General features: G+C 26.0%; 1 protein-coding gene across 1 annotated transcript in view; it reads right to left on the reverse strand.

Annotated features, from left to right (window-relative positions):
- The window catches only part of LOC111634709 (CD109 antigen-like), an 85,204-nt gene that overhangs the window by 8,206 nt on the left and 51,370 nt on the right, over window positions 1–25,628 (reverse strand). The window contains exons 13-29 of the mRNA XM_023379543.1: window positions 22,524–22,586; window positions 22,203–22,391; window positions 19,405–19,554; window positions 17,970–18,110; window positions 16,536–16,584; window positions 15,153–15,266; window positions 12,791–12,896; window positions 10,587–10,704; window positions 10,408–10,521; window positions 10,215–10,331; window positions 5,583–5,711; window positions 5,106–5,274; window positions 2,882–3,070; window positions 2,725–2,803; window positions 2,470–2,650; window positions 843–935; window positions 274–460 (exon numbers count right to left, since the gene is read on the reverse strand). Of these exons, the coding sequence (XP_023235311.1) occupies window positions 274–460; window positions 843–935; window positions 2,470–2,650; window positions 2,725–2,803; window positions 2,882–3,070; window positions 5,106–5,274; window positions 5,583–5,711; window positions 10,215–10,331; window positions 10,408–10,521; window positions 10,587–10,704; window positions 12,791–12,896; window positions 15,153–15,266; window positions 16,536–16,584; window positions 17,970–18,110; window positions 19,405–19,554; window positions 22,203–22,391; window positions 22,524–22,586 (2,188 nt within the window). The remainder of the gene's footprint in view (window positions 1–273; window positions 461–842; window positions 936–2,469; window positions 2,651–2,724; window positions 2,804–2,881; window positions 3,071–5,105; window positions 5,275–5,582; window positions 5,712–10,214; window positions 10,332–10,407; window positions 10,522–10,586; window positions 10,705–12,790; window positions 12,897–15,152; window positions 15,267–16,535; window positions 16,585–17,969; window positions 18,111–19,404; window positions 19,555–22,202; window positions 22,392–22,523; window positions 22,587–25,628) is intronic.

A 25,628-nucleotide genomic window follows, 5' to 3' on the forward strand; every position in this document is an offset into this window, starting at 1 on the left:
AAAGAAATTATCATATAAATTATAACTATCATTTAGTTTCATTTAAAATTATTATTTCTTTTTTATTTTTTGTTGCTTTCATGTAATTATGATACTACATGATTCATAGTTATTAATAATTGACAATACATAAAATTATTATTATTATTAATTAAAATAATTGAAAAACAACTGATTAATAAACAAATAGCTTTCAAATACAAATAAATTAAAGTAAGTGTCATTATTTTGTTAAAAAAATTATTTCCAATATTTATTTCTTTTAATACTTACTCATTTCTCTACTTTTACTGTTAAGTAGATTAAATGCTTCTTGTCCATCTGCACTATTAGCTATAGTTAAAGCATAACTTACAATAGCTAATTCATAAGGATCATCAAATTGTTTAACTATGTTTAGATTAGTTTCCAAGTAGCGCACAGCTCTTAGAAGTGCACTTGCTATTTTCACTCTGACATCCTACAATATTTTAAAAATTAATGTATATAATTTATTAAATTCTGATTGTTAAAAATTCAGAAAAGTAATATGTCATTTTTATTTATTCAATATATAATCAAATAAAATTAAATTTGTTTATTGAAATGTAAAATTGTAAAGTCACATTTTTAAAAACAATTTTAATTTTGTTTTTAATTCAGATATTTTATCTCCCTTTTTTTGTAAACTATCATGAAGTCCAAAACTATAATCGTTATTACATGACATCATTTGCCTGAAAACAGATTTTAAATCAGAACGCTAATGTAACTAAATAACATCAATATTTACAGAAATTTTTTTAAAAATAATTATTATTGAAATTATATAGAAAATATTTAATATAAAAACTATAACTTACATCTTGAATATGTTTCACTTCCACAAGAGCAATTACAACATGTGCAGTAAGTGAAATATTTCGAAATTTAACTCTATCGTAAGGAAATTCAGACTAAAAGGTTAAAATTTTTAAATTACCAATTTTATAGAAAAAGCAAATATATGTATGTAAGTAAAATTGTCACACAAAATAATATATGTTAAACATGTTTAAAAATTAAGAACAAAGTATATAAAGAATTATAAAATATAGCACCTCAACCAAAAGAATCTTTATCAAGAAAATATTATATTTTAATATTCAATTTAAACTATGAAATTTGCATTAAAAATTTTAAATTAAATAATGGTTTTAGTAATTAAATCTATCATATTAGAAGTATATACATAGTTATTTTATATAGATACACAAATAAACTTTTAAAATAATTGTTAAACAAATACAATGACTTTGATTATAAATGATTATAAAACAATTCTAATATAGTCAATAATATAAAATTTTAAGTTTCTTATTTTTAAGTTTCTTAGGAAAATCATAAGCTAAATATTATTTCTTATTACTTTTCTAACTGGATGTTATAATACATATATTAGACACACATTCTTCACATTATGACTTTTTTTTATCATTATTGTTATTTCTGTTTTTAAAACAGAATTAATAATAAGGATAAAAAAATCATTCAGACTTATTTTGAATTAACTCATATATTTATATCCTTGAAAAAAGATTTGGATGTAATTAGGGTTGGCTCAATGGATGAGGCAATGAAACAACTGCTTCAAGCAGTAAAATGAATGATCAAATGCTCAAAAGGAGATAAAATAAATAAAAATAATAAGCTGAGTACAGTGAAGTTCCATAAATATACTTTACAGTTGTTTATAAATAGTTTATACAAGAGCTATAAATGATCTCTGCTGGCAACTGGTGACAAAAATCAGTTTCTCTTAAGGTGTAAGTTACCATTAGATATAATCTTTATTGGATTAGATTTTTGTAATTTTCTAATTTTGCCTTCATAATGTACTGTAATTAATAATTTATTAATTTAAGATATTTATATTAATAAAGAATAAATGAAATTTAGCTCCTGAAAGTATTATCCTGATGATAAACTTATTTTTTTAATATTCACTATATCTACATTATATCGTCAAAGTTCTATTGTGAATTTCATATATCAATTGTTATAATTATAATAAAGACTGCTATAATTTTCATGATCTTGCAGTGTTGTTTATATATGTAATTTTTTAAAATTTAAAATAACTAAAGATAAAACCTAAAATTACCAAAAATACATATTTTAGAATTTATTTTAAAATTACTGAAATGTCTCAAACTGTATAATAGTTTCTCAACAAAGTTTCATACTATGAAAAAAAATCTCTGTTCAAGAATATATGTTTATGAAGTTTATGAAAATTTAGTTAATGTATCTATCATATAAAACTGGAAAAGCAAATACTAATAAAATATGTGTTAATCATTTAATTCTGAATTGCAAATTATGAAATTTATAAATAAAAACAAATTGAATTTCTCCATTAAACAGCTTTTACTTTTTCTGGATAAGAATTATTTAATAAAAGAGAATGCTCTATTATTTAATTATTAAGATAATTTTTGTACAACTTACACTTAAGTTCATTTTTCTATCTAGTGGATATAATGATACTTCATAAAAAGAACCTTCCTTTGTCTGGTAATTTAAAATCCATTCTGCAGCACGAGATATAACACTTGGATCAATATATAAGAAATTTTCCCATTCTTGATAGGTTGCTTTTTGAAACATTTTAATGCAGAAAGCTGTCAGCCTGTAAATCCAACATAGAAATTTTGAAATCTGTCTGGAAAAAATTTATCTGATAATATATATTTTTCACTTTACCACACACTTGGCTCCTTATTTTCACGAAAAGCAGTAAATGCACCATTACTTAATTGATAACTTAGCTGCTGTTGATAACCTAAATACCAAATAATTCATTTGAACAAAAGTATTTTAGTTTTATAATTATAATTTTAAAAATTACATTATTTTTAACCTCTATTTAAATAGTAGAATGCTTCTTTTTCAATTTCTGGTTGCTTTTGTCCAGTTAATCGAAGATATTTTAACATTAATAGATTAGCAGCAAAATTGAACATGGTTTGCTCTCCACACCATGATGGTTTTCTTAAGAGTACACTGGCGTTAACAGGCATAGTATGGAATAATGGACCTACTACATCGCCTAAAAATAAAAATCAACTTTATCAATTTGAAATTTTTAATGTAGTAAAAATAAGGTAGAAAAAATTCTTATTAGAAGATATAAAAATCTTGACATATTTCTGACTTTGTAAAAAATCAATAAGAAGAAAAATCCAGTTTATAATATAATTAATTTAATATTTATACATAATTTAGAATATTCTGGAAGAAAAGAATTGGTCTGGAGTGGGACTCAAACCTGCAACTTATTTAGAAATTAATTTAAAATAATCACAAAGAAGTAACCCGATTTAATATGCCAGTCATTTGGCATATTATTAATTTAAAATTTATTGGGTTTTGAGATGTTTGTATATGTTTATAATAAAAATTCAAATTTCATAAAAATCTTACAGCTACAACTAAAGCTGATGAGATATCTGTCTAGAACAATTTTTGAAAAAAAAGGAAATAATGCTATTCCATGAACAAAGAAAAGAAATAAATACAGTATATTAAAAAGTTTGAATTTTTTTCAAGTAACTTCCATTCATGAATAAAAGAAAGATTCTTCATAATACTTACAAAGTCCAAGAAGGAATTTCTGTTCTCCAGAAATCTCAATGCATTACTTCTAACAACTTTATTCATATTTTCAATTAAACTTTGAATACAATTAAAATCACAAGTTAATATTATTATTCACTATATGTCATTTCTAGATTTAACCTTCCACTATCAGTGATTTAATTCTCATACTGTGGGTTAAAAAATATGCTGATTAGATTTGTCTTAATAAATAAAAAACTGGATATGTCTGTTATTTCTGTTTTCACATGTTGAAAGTAGTCACAAATATTGAAAACAACTAAATCGTTGTTGAGCCTTTAAAATATATTTTCATCTTTTCTTGAAATTCATACTAGTTTTAAATGTTTTTTCAATCTTTCCTGTATTTTAATTATTGTAATTTTTAAATTTTTGTAAAAAAAAAATAATTTATTATTTGATATTACAGTGGGATAAATATATTCTCCAACTATTACATTCTATACTCTGCCAACTATTTTATTTCCATTTGTTATTGTTATTTTAATTTATTTTTACTTTCCAATAATTTAATTTCTATTTTTACATTTCATAACTAGTTCTGACAAAACCTCTTCTTTGAAATATATACATTAGCCATTAGTTTATTAATAATTTAAATATTGAAATCATTCATTTACATATTGTATCTGTAATGTATTCAGACAAACTAAAGATCTTCAGACAGTTCTAGACTTTCAGTGCTAAGACTTTGTAATTTAGTATTATAATGAGTTGGTACAGGAAAGTAATTCTTAATCTAAAGTTATAAAATTAAAATCTCAAATTTTTCTCTATTCAATATGATTCAACTAAAAATGTATTCTCTATTTGAAATTTTATTGGCAACTAAAGCATTAAGGGCCTAGAAAAATAACATAATTATGGCTATTCTGAAATGGACAAAATTTTATTGATGCCTATAGCAGAAATGCAGATAAGCCATCAAATTGGTATTGGTCTAAACCTTAAAAAAAAAAAAAGGCTAGCATTGATCCACTAACACCTTCGTTTTGTTCTAAGTCTTGAAGATTATAAAAATTCCTTCTGAGCTGCTCAAAATTCCTGTCAAACTACAGAACCCAAGACAATTTTCATTCAAAACCCATAAAGAGAGAACTTTCATAAAAATATATTTTATATATTCACATAGTAGTTTTAGTCTTATCATATGAAATAAGAATATTAATAAAGTTCTATATAAATAATTATATCTTAGTATATAATAGTGTATCTAACCAATGGCAAAATTTAAGAGTATATTTTAATGTTAGATTAACTATTTTAGGGAAAATTTATCTGCAGAACATTATAAATGTTATGATTAAATCATAAAACTTTTCAATGAGATATGAGACATTCTAAAAACAAATAGCATATAAGTTCATTATTTTAATATTTCATATTTTCATTTAATCTTATTATTTTGTTGTAGAATTAATACTTTATATTTACAATTATTACATTAAGATATATTTCTTACTTACCAACAACAGATATTGAAGCTTGATTTGAACCAAATATATATAATCTATCTGCCTGATATGGAACAATTGGTGTCTCTGTAATATTAGTATCTAAATATTTCAGTAAATATGCACCCTGTGACAAATCTAATAATAGTGAAGTATGCCGATACTGTGTTATACCATCAGCCTAAAAATTAGAAGAAAAGCGTAAATAAATAATTTATATAATGCAATAACAAAAATGTTTAAAAATAATAAAAATCTAGTCATTTACTATAATAAATAATACACTAATTAATTTATAAAATGAAAAAGTTTAACATCTATATAAAGATTACTATTGTTTTAACATGTTTTGAATACCATATCAGTCCAAATTAGACTTAAAGTTAGACAAGCTTATTAGACAGCCAATTAGACAAGCTATGTCATTTATAGTATTATATCAGGACTTTTTTAATATGTATACTTTTAAGAAATTAATGAAACACTTACTTCTACATGTAGTTTCCTAGTTATAGAATCTCTAGCAACTTGAGTTTTAGCAGTAATGGTAACATTGATATCACCAAGTTTTGTAGGAACAATTGGCATATAAACAATGGCAGTCTTTCCAGGTTTAATCTTTACAAATAAAAATTCAAAGAATTATTTTTTGTAATATATATTATTTTCATCTAAGTGATAAATTTATTTAAAATAAAAACAATTTTTATATTAAAATATTCATTATAGAATAAAAAAACTGCCAACAAAATAAGAAAATTATTATTTCGGCATCCTAATAGTGCTGTTTTTTCTCAAACTTATCACGACAACTTCTGTATGTTATTTTTGTATGTTATAACTCTCTTTTCTTTTAATTCTTTTTTAAAAAGAATAAAAAAAGTGTTATAACATACAGAAGTCATAGTGCTGTTTTTTCCCAAACTTATCACAATTAGGCTGCTGAAATAATAACTTAATACAAATCCAAACAAGAAGCTAAATAAAGAAAGTAAGAAAAAAAACTAAGGAACTTTCAGTTTATTAAATAATGAACCATCTTAAATTCAACAAATTCATAATTTGATTANGTAAAGGCTCTATGCCTTCATAAAGGACGTACTTTTTCTTTGTTTAAGGGTATTTGGGCAGTTTATTCTCTGTTGTATTCTCAAGTAAACAATACATACAAGTACAGTACAGTATTTTCTGAGGAAACACTCATACTTATTTTTTTTAAACTCCATTCCCGATAACCTGGCATTTTCACAAACTCGGCCACCCTTCGGTCCACATTAGGCCGAGTTTTCGAGACTCTACTGTGCTGCATAATTAATACAGCAGTTTTAAAATTTAAAAATCACAATTAATACTGTTGTATGCTTGTATATTTTGTGCACTATAATTTTGGGGAAATTTTGTGTATGTTTGAGTGAAATTATGGATCCTAAAAATATTTTGCACCCCTTTTCATGAGTTTCAATGTACCACAATAGTTCCTGCTGCCTGCATACAGCTACATTTGGTTAGCCATACTGTCAGAAAACAAAATCAACAAGGCAACCACAGAAACAAATTCCCTGACTTTCCATGACCTTTTTTCCAAACACTAATGAAAATCTGACTTTCCAATTTTCCAGGTGTGTAGAAACCCTGTAGATAATAGGAAAACTGGCATGTATACAGTCGACCCCCCTATAAGATATAGATACATTCCAATTTATTAGGAATCCGATTTCTTACAAGTCGTTCCAATCGAAACAAAAAACAAGTTTAAGAAGTTGTTTTTTGGTTTTTTTCTATGATTTTAAGTTGACAAGATTATTTATTAGTTAAATAATTAAAGTAGTTCACTTTATATTACTTTGTTTTTAAGAAAGACCTATATTAGCACCTGTTTTTGCTAACTAAAAGAAATCCAAAGATGATTTTCACCTTTCTGAAAAAAAAAGCAAAAAGTAAAAATAGCATTTAGCATTTGTTTTCAAGAGAGCTGTTTTAGAGGCATTGCGAAATTGAGCAACAAACAGTGAGAGACATCTCCAAGCACTTCCCTTGGAAACGATTTCAGTGTTAAGCCACCTTGTAAGCAGCTATGTCTTATGTCATTTTATTTTGTGCATCTGTTAGCAAAAATAAAATGATAAAATATAAAATCTCTTACTCGAGTGGATTGATGGGTGTACAAAGCATGATATTCCATTATCTTATCTTTAATTAAGAAGAAATCAGCCAGTCTTTTCAATAAGCTGAACAGAAATAATAGATTTTCAATACTTTTATCTCCATCATGCTGATAAAAGTATTGTGAAAATGGAATTTAAAAATAGTCAAGTATGGTTTGATTAGTTTTTGAGATGAGGACAGTTTCATAATTTAAGGCTTACTTACTGGAGAGGGTTTTCATTTTATTACTGGAGGGGGTTCTCATTTTTGTGTTATTTGGTATGATTTAATAAGTTAATTTTCAGACTTGGAATGCTCCCATATAAATTAATGGTAATTGTTCTTTGCTTTACATAATTTTGACTAATGAAAGGTTTTACAGAAATGCTGCTTTTAGATACAGGGTTCCTACTCAAATTTTTGTTTTTTTTGTTTTAAATTCCATTACTTTTCCTGACTTTCCATGACCAACTTTGTACAAATTTCCTGACCATAACATCCTTTACAGTACATTGACAAAATAAAATATCACTTGACTTACTATGTACATACACTATTGCTATTTCAACTTTTTAACTGGTTATTTTTTCNTATATTCTTAAATTTCAAGACAGAAATTTAAGAATATAGAGATCAGAAAAAGTTTTAAAAAATTTTTTTGATTAGTTCTTTTTCTATAATATAATTTGAAATTCTATAAATGACAATTTAGTAATAAAATCTAATAATAAAAAAGATATTTGGATAAAAATAGGAATATTTAAGTTAAGAGAAACATATAAACTGTGAGAAATATATTATTTAGGTTTTAAAAAGTTAAGTCATATTTTTATATTTTATAAACTGCAATTTAATATTTTATTGTAGTCCAATAGATAATCTAGCAATTCATTTAGCAATTCAAATTACATAGGGTTGTTTATGTTATTATATGAATATCTTAAATTTTAGTATATTATATGCCACATTTCTCATCTATTTTTACATTATATTAAGACTTCAAATTTGATATATTAACTAATGATATATTTAATTAAAATATACTATAAATAAATTATATCTCTTAATTATAGGTTTGCTACATTCTTACATGTTTTAACTAAATAATCCTATATTTATAGGAATAATATTTCATTCAGCAAGTAAAATATCCAAAGGTTAAAATGTACAATTTATTCAATTCTTCCTTCTATATATGCATTTTGAGTTGACGTGAACTCTCAACCCTCTTCAGTGCTATATAATTTGTATGTATTCATAAAGAAACAACCACAGGTGGAGATTCAAATACAAGTGCATATCCAGTGTTTATGATTTTATTCATTTCTTAATCCCATTACATTACATCTTATAAAATTTAATAATTTTTTTCCCTTATAATCTTTGTTTGTTTATATAATATGAAGGCAGCCGGTCACTTATTAACATTTAAAAACTTTAAAAAGTTCACAAAAATAAAGGCAAATCATTAATCACCTTGCAGATTTCTAGAATTACTACATTACTTCACAATTCATATTGAATAATAATTGGATGATATATAATTTATAATTTATATCATCCAATCATTTATATATACAGTTTTAAAACATATATATCAAGTTTTTCCAAGTCATTAAAATATATTTATCGTGTATCCATATGTAAAATATTGGTATGATTCCATAAAACTTAAGAGATAATAAATAACATCATCTACACATTTTGTATTTATAAATCAAAATAGTAAGAAAAATAATGACATATTTTTACAAGATGAGAATACAGTCTGAAACTAATGGGATATTTTTTTCTTATTACAGTGATGGTGCTGAGTGAGGAAGACTGGGTGGAGATGATTCTCCTTTAAAAAGTTCCACTATAAAAGCTACAAAATTTCCATTATTTGAATGAAAGAGTATACAGTGCAAATCAGAAATCTGTATCATCTTCAGAAGCTTGACAAACTCTCTATTACACCAAACCAGCAAAAAACTCTAACAGTTAACTAGTAGAATTTAGTTACAGTTAGTAGAACTTAAGCATCCTTGGATTTAAAAATGCTGCACAGAATTCAGGAAAACCTAGTTAAACATCTCCAGCAATGTTTAGACAATAAGGGTGAACTTATTGAACACATTTTGTAAAGGTATTATTCATTAATTAATATTAGTGTTAATGTGTTCCTGTTCATTTTTTCTTTTGGTTTTGGACTTTATGCACATCCTGTATATATTTTATTTCAGACATAAAATGTATTTAGTTATACTGTGTTTAGTTTTCTCTAAGTATTGCATTATATCATATAAAGTTATTTATAATATTTTATGTCATGCCTACTGTCACAATTATAGATTCATTCTGTAAAATGAAAATAATAATCAAGAGAGCAGGTTAATTTTATTTTATCAGTTCTATCAAACAGCAAACAAAACAATGCTAGTCAATTAGAAAAACAAAATTTAAAAATATTCAATTAGCTTTAACTATATTATCAAAAAATAAAATCAAATTACTTTTAATAATTTAACTAAGATTAACATCACAAAAATTATTATAAACGTCTACATTCGCGTAATAATAAGTTTCATAAAATATTAAATTTATATCTGAAAAGATGTGAAAGTTAAATTNGGGGTCGACTGTATGTTCTTTTATAAACTTACTTTTAGAAATACAAAATATTAAATAAACAAATGAAATATATTTATGATAATTTTCTTTTAGCGAAGAATCAACAAACTTGCAGAATGAGAAAGCGTTTATCAAAATTCGACTCTTTCAGAATTCGTTTATCATAAATACATAGTCGAATTTATGATAATTATCTAGGGCAAGTAATTATATTCCATTTTAACAATAAAACATATTATTATAGTTATTATTAAATAAAATTAATTATAAAATTTAACTTTAAGAACAAAATCCATTAGAATTATCTAATGACACTAAATTTAAAATATATTACAGCCTATGTATAGTGAAAAAGATATTTACAAATATTAAATGTTGATGTTCTCCAAATGATGTTCTTGGACTATATGATGACACATAACCAAATGGTCCGACATGGACAAATTTATAATCTAAAGAATTCTCAAGAATTACTAAAACCTATCACAAATAAAATATAAAAGTTTGTAAGTTAGTTAGAAATTACATTATCTTATTTATTTTAATTTTCAATTACCTCAATCTCTACCATCAGGTAATTAAATATACTTATTCTTATTCCAATTTGTTCTCCTTGTCTACTTTGATTTGGCATTTCTACTGTCATATAGAAAGGCTTTATGCTGTAAAACTGTAAAAGATAAGAGATTATTTTCATAATTATAGAAATAATGGTAATTAAAAATAACATCTTACCTCAATTGGTTTTTTTAAGATACCAAACCCTTCATTATTATTTACTCCAAATGCAGTAATTATCCATTGAACAGGAAGTTGAGGGACAGGAATATTGAATATATAGTGTCCAAGTGGTCTAAAATAAAGTATAAATTCATTAAAATTTTAAAGATACTAATTTTAACGTAAATTATAAAAATTTAATTTTTAAATTTCTGTTTTATATTTTCAAATAGCCAAAGAATGATGTTTTGCATTAAAAACTTTTTCTGATCTCTTTATATTCTTAAATTTCAAGACAGAAATTTAAGAATATAGAGATCAGAAAAAGTTTTAAAAAATTTTTTTGATTAGTTCTTTTTCTATAATATAATTTGAAATTCTATAAATGACAATTTAGTAATAAAATCTAATAATAAAAAAGATATTTGGATAAAAATAGGAATATTTAAGTTAAGAGAAACATATAAACTGTGAGAAATATATTATTTAGGTTTTAAAAAGTTAAGTCATATTTTTATATTTTATAAACTGCAATTTAATATTTTATTGTAGTCCAATAGATAATCTAGCAATTCATTTAGCAATTCAAATTACATAGGGTTGTTTATGTTATTATATGAATATCTTAAATTTTAGTATATTATATGCCACATTTCTCATCTATTTTTACATTATATTAAGACTTCAAATTTGATATATTAACTAATGATATATTTAATTAAAATATACTATAAATAAATTATATCTCTTAATTATAGGTTTGCTACATTCTTACATGTTTTAACTAAATAATCCTATATTTATAGGAATAATATTTCATTCAGCAAGTAAAATATCCAAAGGTTAAAATGTACAATTTATTCAATTCTTCCTTCTATATATGCATTTTGAGTTGACGTGAACTCTCAACCCTCTTCAGTGCTATATAATTTGTATGTATTCATAAAGAAACAACCACAGGTGGAGATTCAAATACAAGTGCATATCCAGTGTTTATGATTTTATTCATTTCTTAATCCCATTACATTACATCTTATAAAATTTAATAATTTTTTTCCCTTATAATCTTTGTTTGTTTATATAATATGAAGGCAGCCGGTCACTTATTAACATTTAAAAACTTTAAAAAGTTCACAAAAATAAAGGCAAATCATTAATCACCTTGCAGATTTCTAGAATTACTACATTACTTCACAATTCATATTGAATAATAATTGGATGATATATAATTTATAATTTATATCATCCAATCATTTATATATACAGTTTTAAAACATATATATCAAGTTTTTCCAAGTCATTAAAATATATTTATCGTGTATCCATATGTAAAATATTGGTATGATTCCATAAAACTTAAGAGATAATAAATAACATCATCTACACATTTTGTATTTATAAATCAAAATAGTAAGAAAAATAATGACATATTTTTACAAGATGAGAATACAGTCTGAAACTAATGGGATATTTTTTTCTTATTACAGTGATGGTGCTGAGTGAGGAAGACTGGGTGGAGATGATTCTCCTTTAAAAAGTTCCACTATAAAAGCTACAAAATTTCCATTATTTGAATGAAAGAGTATACAGTGCAAATCAGAAATCTGTATCATCTTCAGAAGCTTGACAAACTCTCTATTACACCAAACCAGCAAAAAACTCTAACAGTTAACTAGTAGAATTTAGTTACAGTTAGTAGAACTTAAGCATCCTTGGATTTAAAAATGCTGCACAGAATTCAGGAAAACCTAGTTAAACATCTCCAGCAATGTTTAGACAATAAGGGTGAACTTATTGAACACATTTTGTAAAGGTATTATTCATTAATTAATATTAGTGTTAATGTGTTCCTGTTCATTTTTTCTTTTGGTTTTGGACTTTATGCACATCCTGTATATATTTTATTTCAGACATAAAATGTATTTAGTTATACTGTGTTTAGTTTTCTCTAAGTATTGCATTATATCATATAAAGTTATTTATAATATTTTATGTCATGCCTACTGTCACAATTATAGATTCATTCTGTAAAATGAAAATAATAATCAAGAGAGCAGGTTAATTTTATTTTATCAGTTCTATCAAACAGCAAACAAAACAATGCTAGTCAATTAGAAAAACAAAATTTAAAAATATTCAATTAGCTTTAACTATATTATCAAAAAATAAAATCAAATTACTTTTAATAATCAATAAAAAAATAATATAAATAAACTAACCCTATGTTAATGTTTTCCCATAACCATGAATTATCATAGTGTCTTTGGATATGATTCAGACGATACATGCGAAAATTTGAAAACTTCAAATCAGTTTCTTGTGTACCTAATAAAAATATAAATAAGTTATTAGAATAAGTGAAAATTAATTAATTTCTAATAAATAAATTTTCAGCTATANCGGGCCAGTTCTTTTATTCCAGAAGATTCTAAATTTATTTATTGATTTATTTATTTAATTATTAATTTACTTAAGAGATGGCGCCTAACGTCTACCTCTAGTGTCAAATTACTTTATTCCAATCATTTAATTAGCCGTATTATAGCCCGATATTTAGGCGATCGTTTGGTGATGTATTTACTACTCGGGCTATGAGTTGTTGATATTTATAGATAATATAACTACTGTTATATGAGAATCTCAGAGCTAGAATGATCCAAATCCAATTTTAGTGTTAAAGCCTTAGTATATGGAATTTGCTTAAAAGTAATTATTTTATCTAACACAAAACAGATCAAAGTAGAATTTGTTACAAATTCCACTTGTAGCCCAGGCCAAAAAAGAAAATATGGGAAATATGTAAAAGTTTTCATTAATTATCTTATAATTAGAATTTACTGATATAGAGCAAGTGATGAGATCGTCGTATATTCTGTTGTACTGTTTTGGCCTGTATCTAATAAATTCATTGTCCATGGGAAAAAGAGTTGGAAAAACAAACAGCAATAAAAGTTGTCATTGTAAACTCAGCTTGTTTTGTACACTCCTCTTAGGGTTGCATATCAATGCAGACAAATTTGAGGCAGAAAAGGAAGAAAAACATAGTATCAGAAATAAAATAAACTGAAAGCAGAAAGTTAACAAATAAATGTGAAAAGTGGTGACAAATTTACATCATCTTTCCATATTTGCAAGGCTGTGATCTGGCAGAGATGGACAAGACGGCAGAAAGATTAAAATATAACTTAAAGCCCACAAACAGCATAAAGAAAATTGTAGAATACAGATAGTGTTGTTTCTACATCGCTGTAGTAAATGAACTGAAGAGATTCTAAGATACTCTTCAACCACAACCCCAAATTATAGAAAGCCCAGAGACTGGGATAAATTGAGGTGAGCTAACATTAGTATTATATAAAATAAATGACCACTTACAACAGCGATTCCCAACCTGTGGTATGCGTACCCCTAGGGGTACGCGATAGGTTGTTTAGGGGTACAGAAAAAAGTTAGTTATTATGGCAGAAAAAATAATATATTATGTATCACAAACTAATAGTATTAAAAAATTATTAGATAAAAAATGTTCCTTGCAACAATCACAACTTTATTATACATTTTTTCTTTTAGGTTTTTTTTCTTTAATTTAAAGTTACAATATGTAAGTAAAATTAACAATACGGTTACTCACTAAATTTCTTAAATGAGGGGTACAATCTAGAGATATGACATGTCACGGGGTACAATCTAGAGATATGACATGTCACGGGGTACAATCTAGAGATATGACATGTCACGGGGTACGCTAATGAATAAAGGTACCACTGACTTACAAGAACAAAATTTATGCTAGGTTTATATTCTTTGAATTTTATCAAAAACAAGATTACAAACCTTCAAACAACTTTAACTGAAACCAAACAACCAGCAAATGAAATGAATGAAAATTTAGTACAATAATAATAGAATGGTATAAATAGAATGATATTGAATGACATAAAATTGAGTAAAATTCATCATTATTCAAATATACTACATATGTAGCATTATAAATTATGTAGCATATCTTGATTATATGTACTATATTTTCATGCATATAACCTACAGAAAATTGCTAGAACAAAAATAAAACCTTTGCATAACCCATCTCACTGTATTTCCTGCATCAATAGGAGTAGCTATTACTTCATAGGTGTGAGTTCATAATTGTAATTTAAAATCAACATATAGCCTGCAACATTTTGAATACAGATAAGCAAGCCATAGATTATATGCTCAAAACTATGGTAAATATTCCAAATTAATTCCAAAATAAATTCAGAATGAAAGTAGATATGAAATTTAAAAACTAGATTAATTTTCCTATTAATAAATTACAAAAGTAATATAAAATTAAATACAGCTATGACAGATAAAAATACATTAGATTAAAGGGAAGTTATAAATGTATTAATATTTGAAGGAAGTGAAAAACCAAAATATATACATTCTTCCTTTAAAAGTAAAATTGAGGATTTTATTCATTTAATATAATAATATCTTTTGAAATATTAAGATTTTAAAAAGATATTTAATTTTTTATTTGTTAAAACATTTTCAGATTATTCTTTTTTAACTCTAATTTCAGATAATTTTACTTACATGAATTCTCATCTAAACCATCTTTGCAATCTTTACGACCATCACATCTTTGTTCAAATCTGTAACAAGTGCCATCTAAACAAGAAGCATATCCCAATGTAGCATTGCAGTTATCTAAAATAAATAAATCCTGAATTCAATCAATCAACTTTTATTGTATAAGAATTAATTTTCCATTACTTGGAGAATAAAATACAACAATAAATACTAAATTAAAAACAATGATAATATAATAATGAATCCTTATGTCCTTAATGTGGTACTAACAAAGATCTATTATTGACTCACTAATTTGCTTCTTGCTCAACCCCAGCCCATCTCAAAGATTAGATATTAAGTATTCATTTCAATTAATGCCAAATAACAGAAAACTCTGACTAAATTATTGTTATTTAAAATTTGCCAATTTTTTTTTATCAATCCTTAACAAATTTCAGTCAAAAAGAAACCAGAATTATTTTGTTAAAAATAAAGCATTCATACTGGAAAAACAAAATTTGATAAGTATGTAAGAGCATTGGCTACAAATATTTGCATATAGTAGCATCACTGCTACTTCATAGCAGTGTGGATAACCTACTCCAGAAAATAGTGTCTACAGTGAGAGACCAACTAAGGAGAGACAGCATTCACTATTGAATTTCTGACTTTTAAAAGAGTTAAACCCAGTGAAATTCTTGTATAAACAGTAACCAATCATCATTGACCAGTTACTGTTTATACAAGAATGCATTGTCAAAAATATAAGTCTTCTAGTGAGCCAAGAGGTTTCATATAGAACAACAATCAGTACTGGACAACTTGCATAGTGGCAGACCAAGTTGGCCATAACTGACATTAACATTGCTGCTGCAAATGTCTTGATTCAGAGTAACTGATCCATCACTATCAATGAAGTTGCCAACTGTTTGCAGATTAGCAATGTGAGCCATGGCTAATCTGCAACAGTTGGGTATTCAATAATGCATGACACAGGTGTGCAAGCAGCCATGCTATTTTATAAAAAGGGAATAAAAGATCTTGTGAAGCAGTGAAAATGACTTAACCATGGAGGATATATTTCAAAAAATATTAAGTGATTTGCTTAAAAAAATAATTCCAGTTTCTTTTTGACTGAACAAGTATTAATATGTATATTTTTATGTTCTTTCCCATTGTAAAAAGCTCTTAAGTCAATAAAATTTAATTAATTGAAAATTTAAATATGTAAACTTTTAAAAATTAGATGATACTTAAGAGAAAATAAGATACAAAAGCCAATGGAAAACAGAAGCTTTATTGAATATACTGTAATTATGACACACACATAAAGAAATTTTGAAATTGATCATAATAAAGCTATTTTTCAATATATCAATATAAAAATCAAATAAAATTTCAAACCTGGTTTTCTTGTTATTATAGCATCTGTAAACACTAACAATTCAGCATACTGTAAAATAAATCATTTATTGTATTAGTTATTTATTTATTTTATATATAACACAATAATAATAATTTTTATAAAATAAAAATGTTAAATTTTAAAAAATTAATTAGATATTTATTAATTGTTAATAAAGCAATTAGAAGCATATGCAGCAACTTAGTAAATTTTGTTTGTAACCTCAGTTGGCAACAAGCCAGCGAGGAGCAGGAGCCTGGCAACAGGCCCTAGAAGAAAGCCACGTTGGCACAAGAGTCCAACCAGACCAGTTGATGTATATATGCTGTGTAATAAATTCAATCTCATCAGGGAGTCAGATTCCTGTCTTGATTATTATAAACACATAATCACCACACATATATAAGTATTTCATTAAGAAAATATATACAGGGTTAACTCATACTTCAGATTTACTTCATTTGAGAAGGCCATTTGAACTCTGAATTGTTTGAAGTCCAAAGCAGTTTTTCCCATTAAAAATAATGGAAAGCAAATTAATCCATTCCCAGACCCTAATACGATACCCATTTCCATAAACTTAAAAAGTAAATATACATAATTTAAAATAAAAATATCACAATTAAATGTCCTAATAATAAATTAAAACATAAAAACAATAAATATAATACATAAATAATGTATAACAAAATGAAAATTGCATTAACTGATTTCACACCATCAACTTTGGCATCTTAAATATGGCTGCCTGATCTACCACATGTGTACTGATTTCATGCTTTGTGTTAAGTTCCTTTTTCATCTTAGCTTTTTTCAAGCCTTCTTCTTACTAGTTAGATTTTGTTGCTTCTGCACATTTCTCCAATGCCATGATTAATAATTAAAGGTTATATTTGGTTGAATAAAGTTTTTGCTTATTTTTAACAATTGTTAATACTTAACATACACGTGTGATTTAATTTTAACAGTTGTGAATTTTAACACATTATTACTAATTTGAGATTATATTCTTTCTTCAGAGGTTTTTTTTATGCTTAGAGTGCATTTTTCATTGTGTGCAGTTTGAACTTTGAAGCAACATTTGATCTCTGAAATGAATTTTTCTCAAATTTATCACTCAAATTCTGAAGTGAATGAAGTATGAGGATGTACCACTGTATATGTTTATATTTTTTCACTTTTAATGAAAATGTATCTGTAGTATAAATATTTATTGACTTTTGTAGCAAATATAAATATAAAATACAATATATTTTCAAACAAATAAAATTCTACTATGAAAGGATTACTATTTATTAATCTAATTGAAAATGTAAACCTTAAATTAAAATTTTTAACATTATAAAATTCACACTTGATCTGAAACAAGCTAAGCATTTTATTTGAATTTAACATACATTATATCTATGGAACTATTCAGATATCATGTTTACCTCAAAAGTCCTATTTGTATCAATTCCATAAGTTGAAGATGGGAAATAGGCTATTTCAGTTGGTTTTCCTTCTTGAGAATACCATGTAAAACTATGAGTACCATTTATATCAACATCAAAACTATTCATTTTTTCCAAAACCTAAAATTTAAAATTTCATATTTTAAAAATTATGTTGAATTGTTTCATAAATAAAATATTTTTATTAGTTTGAAAATTTATATACAAATATAATGTATTTAGTTAAATCTGCCAAAAATATTCCAGTTCAAAAAAATTTGATAATGATATTTTATAATTCTCCAACTAAAACAAAAACTAAAGTGATACAATGCAAAATAATCTATAAAAAAGATAAAATAAAATTAGTATAAATATTGATTCTTTTTTTTTCTAATGCACAATAATAAAATGCAAAGAAAACTATAATGTCAATTAAGTCAATTATTTAACACAAGTTTCAATTGATAATTTAGTATAAAAAAAAAAGTTTAAATTATCATATATATGATAATTTAAATTACACTCATTTAATTTATAGAAAATTAACTGTAATTGTTACAGAAAAAGACAAGTTTATATATAAGAATATTATAAACATATTTAATTTGTTTTATTTTCAGAAAATTCTGAACCAGACATGGGCAACCTTTCTGTAATAACAAACCATATGACTCTGTTTTGACATGATATTGAACTGAACATCCAGTGTTACATAAATTTTACAAAAAGAAACTGAAGATTTGTAAAAAAAATGTGAATTCCATGAATAATTAATTTTCAAATTTGTTACTTATAGCTTTATGATATTTTGCATTGAATACCTATATTTATTGTAAATTACTTATGATGTAAATATGTTTAAACATCTTAATAATTTAGACCATAGAAACAATTAGAGGAGCCTCAGCTTGCTCATGCTTAAAAAATTTTCTGATAACAGAATGTGCTCAAAATGTTTAAATTTGCATATTATTATTTGTATTTTATTTTTATTTATATAGTCTCAGAAATATTAAAAAATTTTCAATATATTATATATTGAAAATTTATATAAGGATGTAGAGAATGAAACAATTTAAATACAGAGAATTTATCTTCATTGAATAATTTTCAAACTTTATCATATATAAATATGTGCATTAACAGGTTACAGTTTTAATATTTATATAATTGTTTTTTTATCAATATTATTTTTAATTTTATTAATATTTATTTTTCATATTTTTCATTAATAAACTGTTTAAATTTTGGCTTATTCTTGATACATTTACTATTCATATGTAAACGTCTGTTGCAAGTTTTTGCTTAATTTTGTAATAAAGAATTGTTTTTTGATTACACTTTTAGAATTATATTCTACATATAACAAATATATAATGATCTACTCAATATTAAGTTTTTATTAAGTATTAAAAACTGTTAAAAATCTTACATTCACATAATTTAATTCATTTCCAGTTTGCATATCATAAAGAGTTTTGTCAACTGCAGCCAATCCAACATATGATCCAGGTCTACCTCTTATTACAACTTCTATTGTCTCTCCTGTTTTATCCTTTTTATTATTCAATGTTACTGTAAACTACATTAAAATATTATCACTAACTCCATATTATTATTATTATATATTTTATAGTTTATAAAACACTATATATTAGTATACTGTATTTCAGTAAATTATTAAATATTTATTTTATAAAAATGTTATACACAATTTTAATCAAGTTTCATTTAATTTATTTCATTTTTTAATTAATTAATGCATAATTATACTTAAAATATACATATAATGATAGTAATCAATTATAAAATAAATAAAACTTTAAAAAACCAGTACAAATTATAACATGCTTTCATTGGGATCAAGATAAAAAAGGTTAACTGGAATCAGGGATATCAACTGTGTTGATTCTCCTGATAGGAGTGGAATGCCATAAAGTAGTAAGGCTTTAACTAGAATGTCTTCTTGGTCTCCAAGAAAACAGACAACTTAAACTTATCTAATTTTCCTTGCTGTTATATATAGCAGAAGGAAGTATAGTGATTGGTCAAAAATATGATCCCCTCCCCAATAATTTTATATTTTTGGACTCAGAGAACCTTGAAAAGTTGAAAAATGCAAAAAATTTTGGGGTTTTTTTGTATATATGGATGGGGGCATATATATGTGAGGGCACAATTTTGTTCACCCTCTTTGAAGCTTAATAACTTCTGCGCTTTTTGTCAAAAATTTCTGAAATTTTGCAAAGAGATTTGTGTATTAGGGAGATTAATGCTATTAAATTTTGGTGGTTAAAGGTCAAGAGGTTGGGGAGATAAACAGGGGTGTGTGTCATATCTCAAGTAGGGTTAGACTTAATAAAGATCTTACTCCTTATTAGTATTTTACATATTTTTTTTATAAAACTCAATCTCTATCTTCAAAATTAAGCTTTTTGCTATTTTATAATTATTAATAATATAAAAAGTTTTTAAATAAAATATAACAGATAATGCCACATGCAATTTTAAATGTTGTAGCTGGGAAAATTACACAACCCATTGCTGGATTTTTTCTCAATAGCATTTCTTGACTTTTTGTTTTGTGTACAAGTTTAATAAAATGTATCAACTTATTTATAATCTATTTCTTAAAAATTTATTAAACATGTCAACAATTTTTTTTATTTTATCTGAATTGATCTTATGTATTATTTTAAACAATACAAATATAAAATTATGAAACACTAAATCTTTATTTCTGAATATAAAATCAGAGAAACTATCTAAAATCTAATAAACTTTCTAAAAATATTAGCTCTTTCTGCCTTGTGGGCATTAAGAGGGCCTTTTTTCTGAATCCACAACTCTGGGAACAACTCTGTGTTGAAAGACAGGGCATGATATAGCTAGTGTGAGGTTCCAAACAAGGTTCGAAATCATGAAAACTGCATTGTTTATATAAAAATTCCTGAGATGAAACTAAAACGAGAGAGTGGAAAAAAACTGTAGTTGTCAAAACAAACACGATGTGGAGATAAACAAGGAGTATTGGGGACTCACACATTTAATAGATCATAGATATATGTTGACCTGGAGAGATGAAACTTTGATAGAATGTTTGTAAACTTTCAATCTAAATTAGAAAATTGGAAAAAGGGGAAGCATTGATGGTCAAAGGACATCATGTTAGCTTGTTTCAATTCAAAAACGTCAGAGAAGAGGCAATAATAGAGTAAAATATGAGTGCAGGTTTCATAATTTCATCAACATCTCCCGGTCAGAGTCAAATAAACTCTTTGAAATGGACCTTTCTCGCAACCTGAACCAGTCTTGGTTTTCACCTGGAGACAGGGGGAAAAACCAATCAGAAAGCAAGACAAGGGAACTAGAACCAATCAAAGGTGAGATTCAAGGAAGAAAAGATATAAAAACCCTGAATCTCAAGGTTGAGATGCCGATTTTCGCATCTCAACCTTGAGATTCAGGATACAAACTACACAGATTAGTCATGTAATCATGACTAATCTGTGTAGTTTGTATCCCGCAACGGAACTTTGACATTGTTTCCCCATTTCAACGAGCACCATCCCAGCGATGGACTACCTCATCATCATCCTCCTCCTCCTCTCTGCCCCAGGCCATCTCAAACCAACTAGAACCATCACTGGACATCACAAAATCTCCAAACAGTGAGCTGATGAGCAAACTCTGTTATTTTGGACAGTGCAAAATATTTGGAATATCCTTTTGACATTGAATTATCTGTCAATATTCATGTAAGCAATAATTTTCTCTAATAAATGAGTTTTGTTGTAAGGACATGTGATATCTTTGCCTTCGGCACCATCATCCACATACAATCAGCACCTAGGCTTTTCCTGGCGTGGGATTTACTGATTTTCCCCTAAAAGTTGGTGAAACTTACACCAGTACAGACTGCCCATGAAAAATTCCTGGGGTTTTTCAAACATCCAAATTTGATCCCAGACTCATCAGAGCAGTAGCATTAACCATCTCAGTCATCCGGCTGTCAATCTAATAAGCTTAAATGATTATTTATGAAGATTAATTTCTAAGATAAATAGACCAAATATATATTTAATAAAAATCCTGCAATTAAAAATCATCATAAAAGAAGGACTTAAATAAATTTGTTAAGTCCCTCTATTTACAAAATAAACAATTAACACAAATTTTAAAAAATGTATATATAAAAAGTTCATATTAGAACTTTATAATATATCTTACATTATTTCTTGATATTCCATTCACAGGAAATGTTAAACTATCAGCTACAACTTCACCATCTCTGACAATACTATAAACTAAAATTGTGGCTGTTGGTGCCATTTCTGGTGATAATGCAACTGCAAATGTCATTATAGTGTAAGTCATACTCTTCTGACCAGTTAATAATATTACTCCCTTGGATAAAATCTGAAGAATAAATGCTAACATTAATAATAATTACTATTTATTTATATTACTTTAATTATAAAATAATTTCTATGGTATATTTTAAATGACATTTTTTAATTCATTATGCTAAATATAAGAAAATATACTTACCACATAATATATTTTTTCCACATAATAATCAGATCTCACATGAAAAATGATATATTGTCCAACCTATAAATTAATATTAAAACAAAATATGATAATTATAAATATACAACTACATAAATTCTAAAAATAAATAGATAAATTAAAATTAAAGCCCTGTTATATTAAATCATTATATTATTTTCTGCTGTCAAGTCTTTTTTTTCCTTTTAATTTTGTTTATAAAGTATAGTTCTGTTGATTCTTAATAAGAAAAATTTATGTATTGAAAAAATTACCGTTTATCTTATTTTTAATTAATTATAATTATTAATTTATATAATGTTTATAAAGTTAGGAAATTTAATTATAATTTCATAACATTATAATGATCACACATATGATTCCTAACTTAATGATCACTATAAATAGGAATTATAGTAATTATAGTGATCATTATAATTAAATAGGAAAAATTAAATAATACCAATAAAAACCAATCACAAAATGAAATATGTTACATTTTAATTGATGTAAGTAAATATGCACATAGAGAAATGTTTCAATATTTACACAAATGGAAAAGATTTTGAATATTTGAATAAAAGAATAAAAATATTATGAAAACAGGACTTTTGATAACTATCATTTGCAAAAAACTAAAATGATTATACTTAACTAATTGGAAATTTGAGGAATGATAATGCTGTAATGATCATTAAAAATTTAGCAGTATATGTAAAAGAAAAATATATTTTACAAATTTCTTTACTCACTCTAAGAAAATATTCAATTAACAATTATCAGCATTCTATTTGATAATTGTTACTTGATAAGCTAAAATTTTAGTTACAAAACAAAAAATAGCTGTATTGCTATAGAAAATATATCTATATATATGTTCATAATGAAAATATAAACTGATGAGAAGGCATTTTTGAAATGTTCTGTTGAAAACTTATTAAGAATATTTATTTTGTAACTTAAAAGTAAATACTTTATATACCTCTGTAATCAAAAGAGATTGGGAATGATTCAACAAAATGCAAGATGCAAATTTATTCATCAAATTTTATTTCTTCCTGTTCAAAGTAACCCACTCCCATTACAACGCACTAATGCCAATGTTTGTTCCAATCAGAGCTGTGGAGTCGTGTAAAAATCTACTGACTCCAACTCCGACTACAACTTTTCCTTATCATCCGACTCTGACTTTTCCTTATCATCCGACTCCGACTCAGGCTAAAACATCAAAACTCCACGACTCCGACTCCAACTCCACAGCTCTGGTTCCAATCCTCTAAACATGCTTTAAAGACAATTTTTGTGAAACCCCTTCAGGCCTCACAGTGAATTTTGTTTTATGGCATCAACTGACTAAAAATGATGACATGAAGTGGAAATTTTAGTTGAGGAAACAGGAAAATGTCCCACAGTACCAGATGAATACAGAGCTTGCAAAATCATATTTGTTGAATTTTTGACCAAAAATTCATGAACAACAAGAGCATTGTGAGCAGCTACATTATAGTTCATTCACAAGTAATATAGTTCATTCTTATAATACTTAAGAATACTATAATATCATATTATATCAATATCTTTTTATAATTAGTTAAGTGATTAGGCTGCAATTGTGAGGCCCTCACTAAAATTTGTGTTCAAATTATTTTTTTAAAGAAAAAAATAGAAGCTAGAAAAAAGTTTTTTTTTGTTTGAAAATATGAACTTTTAAAACAATAGAAGAATGTAAGTCCTAAGATTGACCATCTCCAGTTGGGGATGGAATTAAACTTCAATTTTGACCTCTCCCATGATCTAAGTTGAGATCTTGTTACACATAGTAACGAGTGATCAACCACTTGGAAAATGAGAACGAGGAAAAGCAACCAATCAGAATGAGCTATTAAGGACAGAAACTAATAAAAACCTGGGGATTCAAGGGCACGACTGCTTCTTCTCCCGAAAATTCCAAGTGTCAAACCAATTGTTGTGAGTGTGTCTCATGCTAATCTTTGTCTCTGTCTCCCATCCTTGGATCAACATCTTCCCATCACCAGAAGTCGACCGCATCATTCTGGAGTCATCAACATGTTGAGGGAACCAGGGACACGCTTCCTTTTGGGATGATCTTAAAAAGGAGCAGAAGACCCAGAGGCTGCTGCCAACTTAGAACTTCCAAGATCATAGAAATCTTGTAAGCTTCTTTCGTGTCAAATACGATTTCTTGTAACTGTAGAGTCTGTCTTGGTACTGATTGCACCCACATGCCACCCTTTTAGCAATTCCTCAACTCTCTCAACATGTCTGCCCCCATTGGCAACCTTATACAACCCTATACAATTGGAAAAAAATATAGACCTATAAATTCCCACTGTCATCCATCCATCCATCTGTCTTTCCTTAATCTTGAGAATGGAGTTAGATAGATGAAATTTGAGACCTGATCTGGAAACTGTAGGGGCAGGAGGCCCCGATTAACTACATACGAACTTCCTATGCAAACCAAAAGTCACATTATTTCAATTCAAAAATTTTTCCCTGAAAAATGTTAAATAGATGACTAGAATGACTCTATTGTTAAAGGAAAGTATGATGTACAGGGGCAAGCAACTATTAATTTGAGATGAAGAGCATATATTTTAAATTAAATAAATTAAAAATGCATAATAAACAAGCAATTATTTATTGTGATGATATCACAATAAATTTGTATTGTAATTCTCTGTTATGCAAATTAAATTAATAGAAACTTATGTATCTTATGTAGCAAACCAATTGTTAAACTTTTATTGTTGATAAATATAAAAATTAAATTTTAAATCTATAATAGGTTTTTCAATTCAAAAAAATATCTTATGTGAGACAAGTTAATTCTTCTTTAAAAGTTATGAGTTAAATGTCTATCAATGAATGAAACAAATTTTTTTCCAATAAATTATTAAATAAAATAAGATTATTCACATATATCAGAATGCAACATACAAGGTCTGTTCAAAAAGTATCGGACCTTTGGTCGGCAAAAATAAATTTATTGACTTTGAGGAACAAAACCCTAATCCCCTTCAAAGTAGTCTCCTTGGTAATGTATACACTTCTCCCAGCGTTTCTGCCATTGCTGGAAACACT

The sequence above is a fragment of the Centruroides sculpturatus genome, unplaced genomic scaffold, assembly GCF_000671375.1.
Source record: "Centruroides sculpturatus isolate CEXI.00-Female unplaced genomic scaffold, Cexi_2.0 scaffold617, whole genome shotgun sequence".
NCBI classification, from domain to species: Eukaryota; Metazoa; Arthropoda; class Arachnida; order Scorpiones; family Buthidae; genus Centruroides; species Centruroides sculpturatus.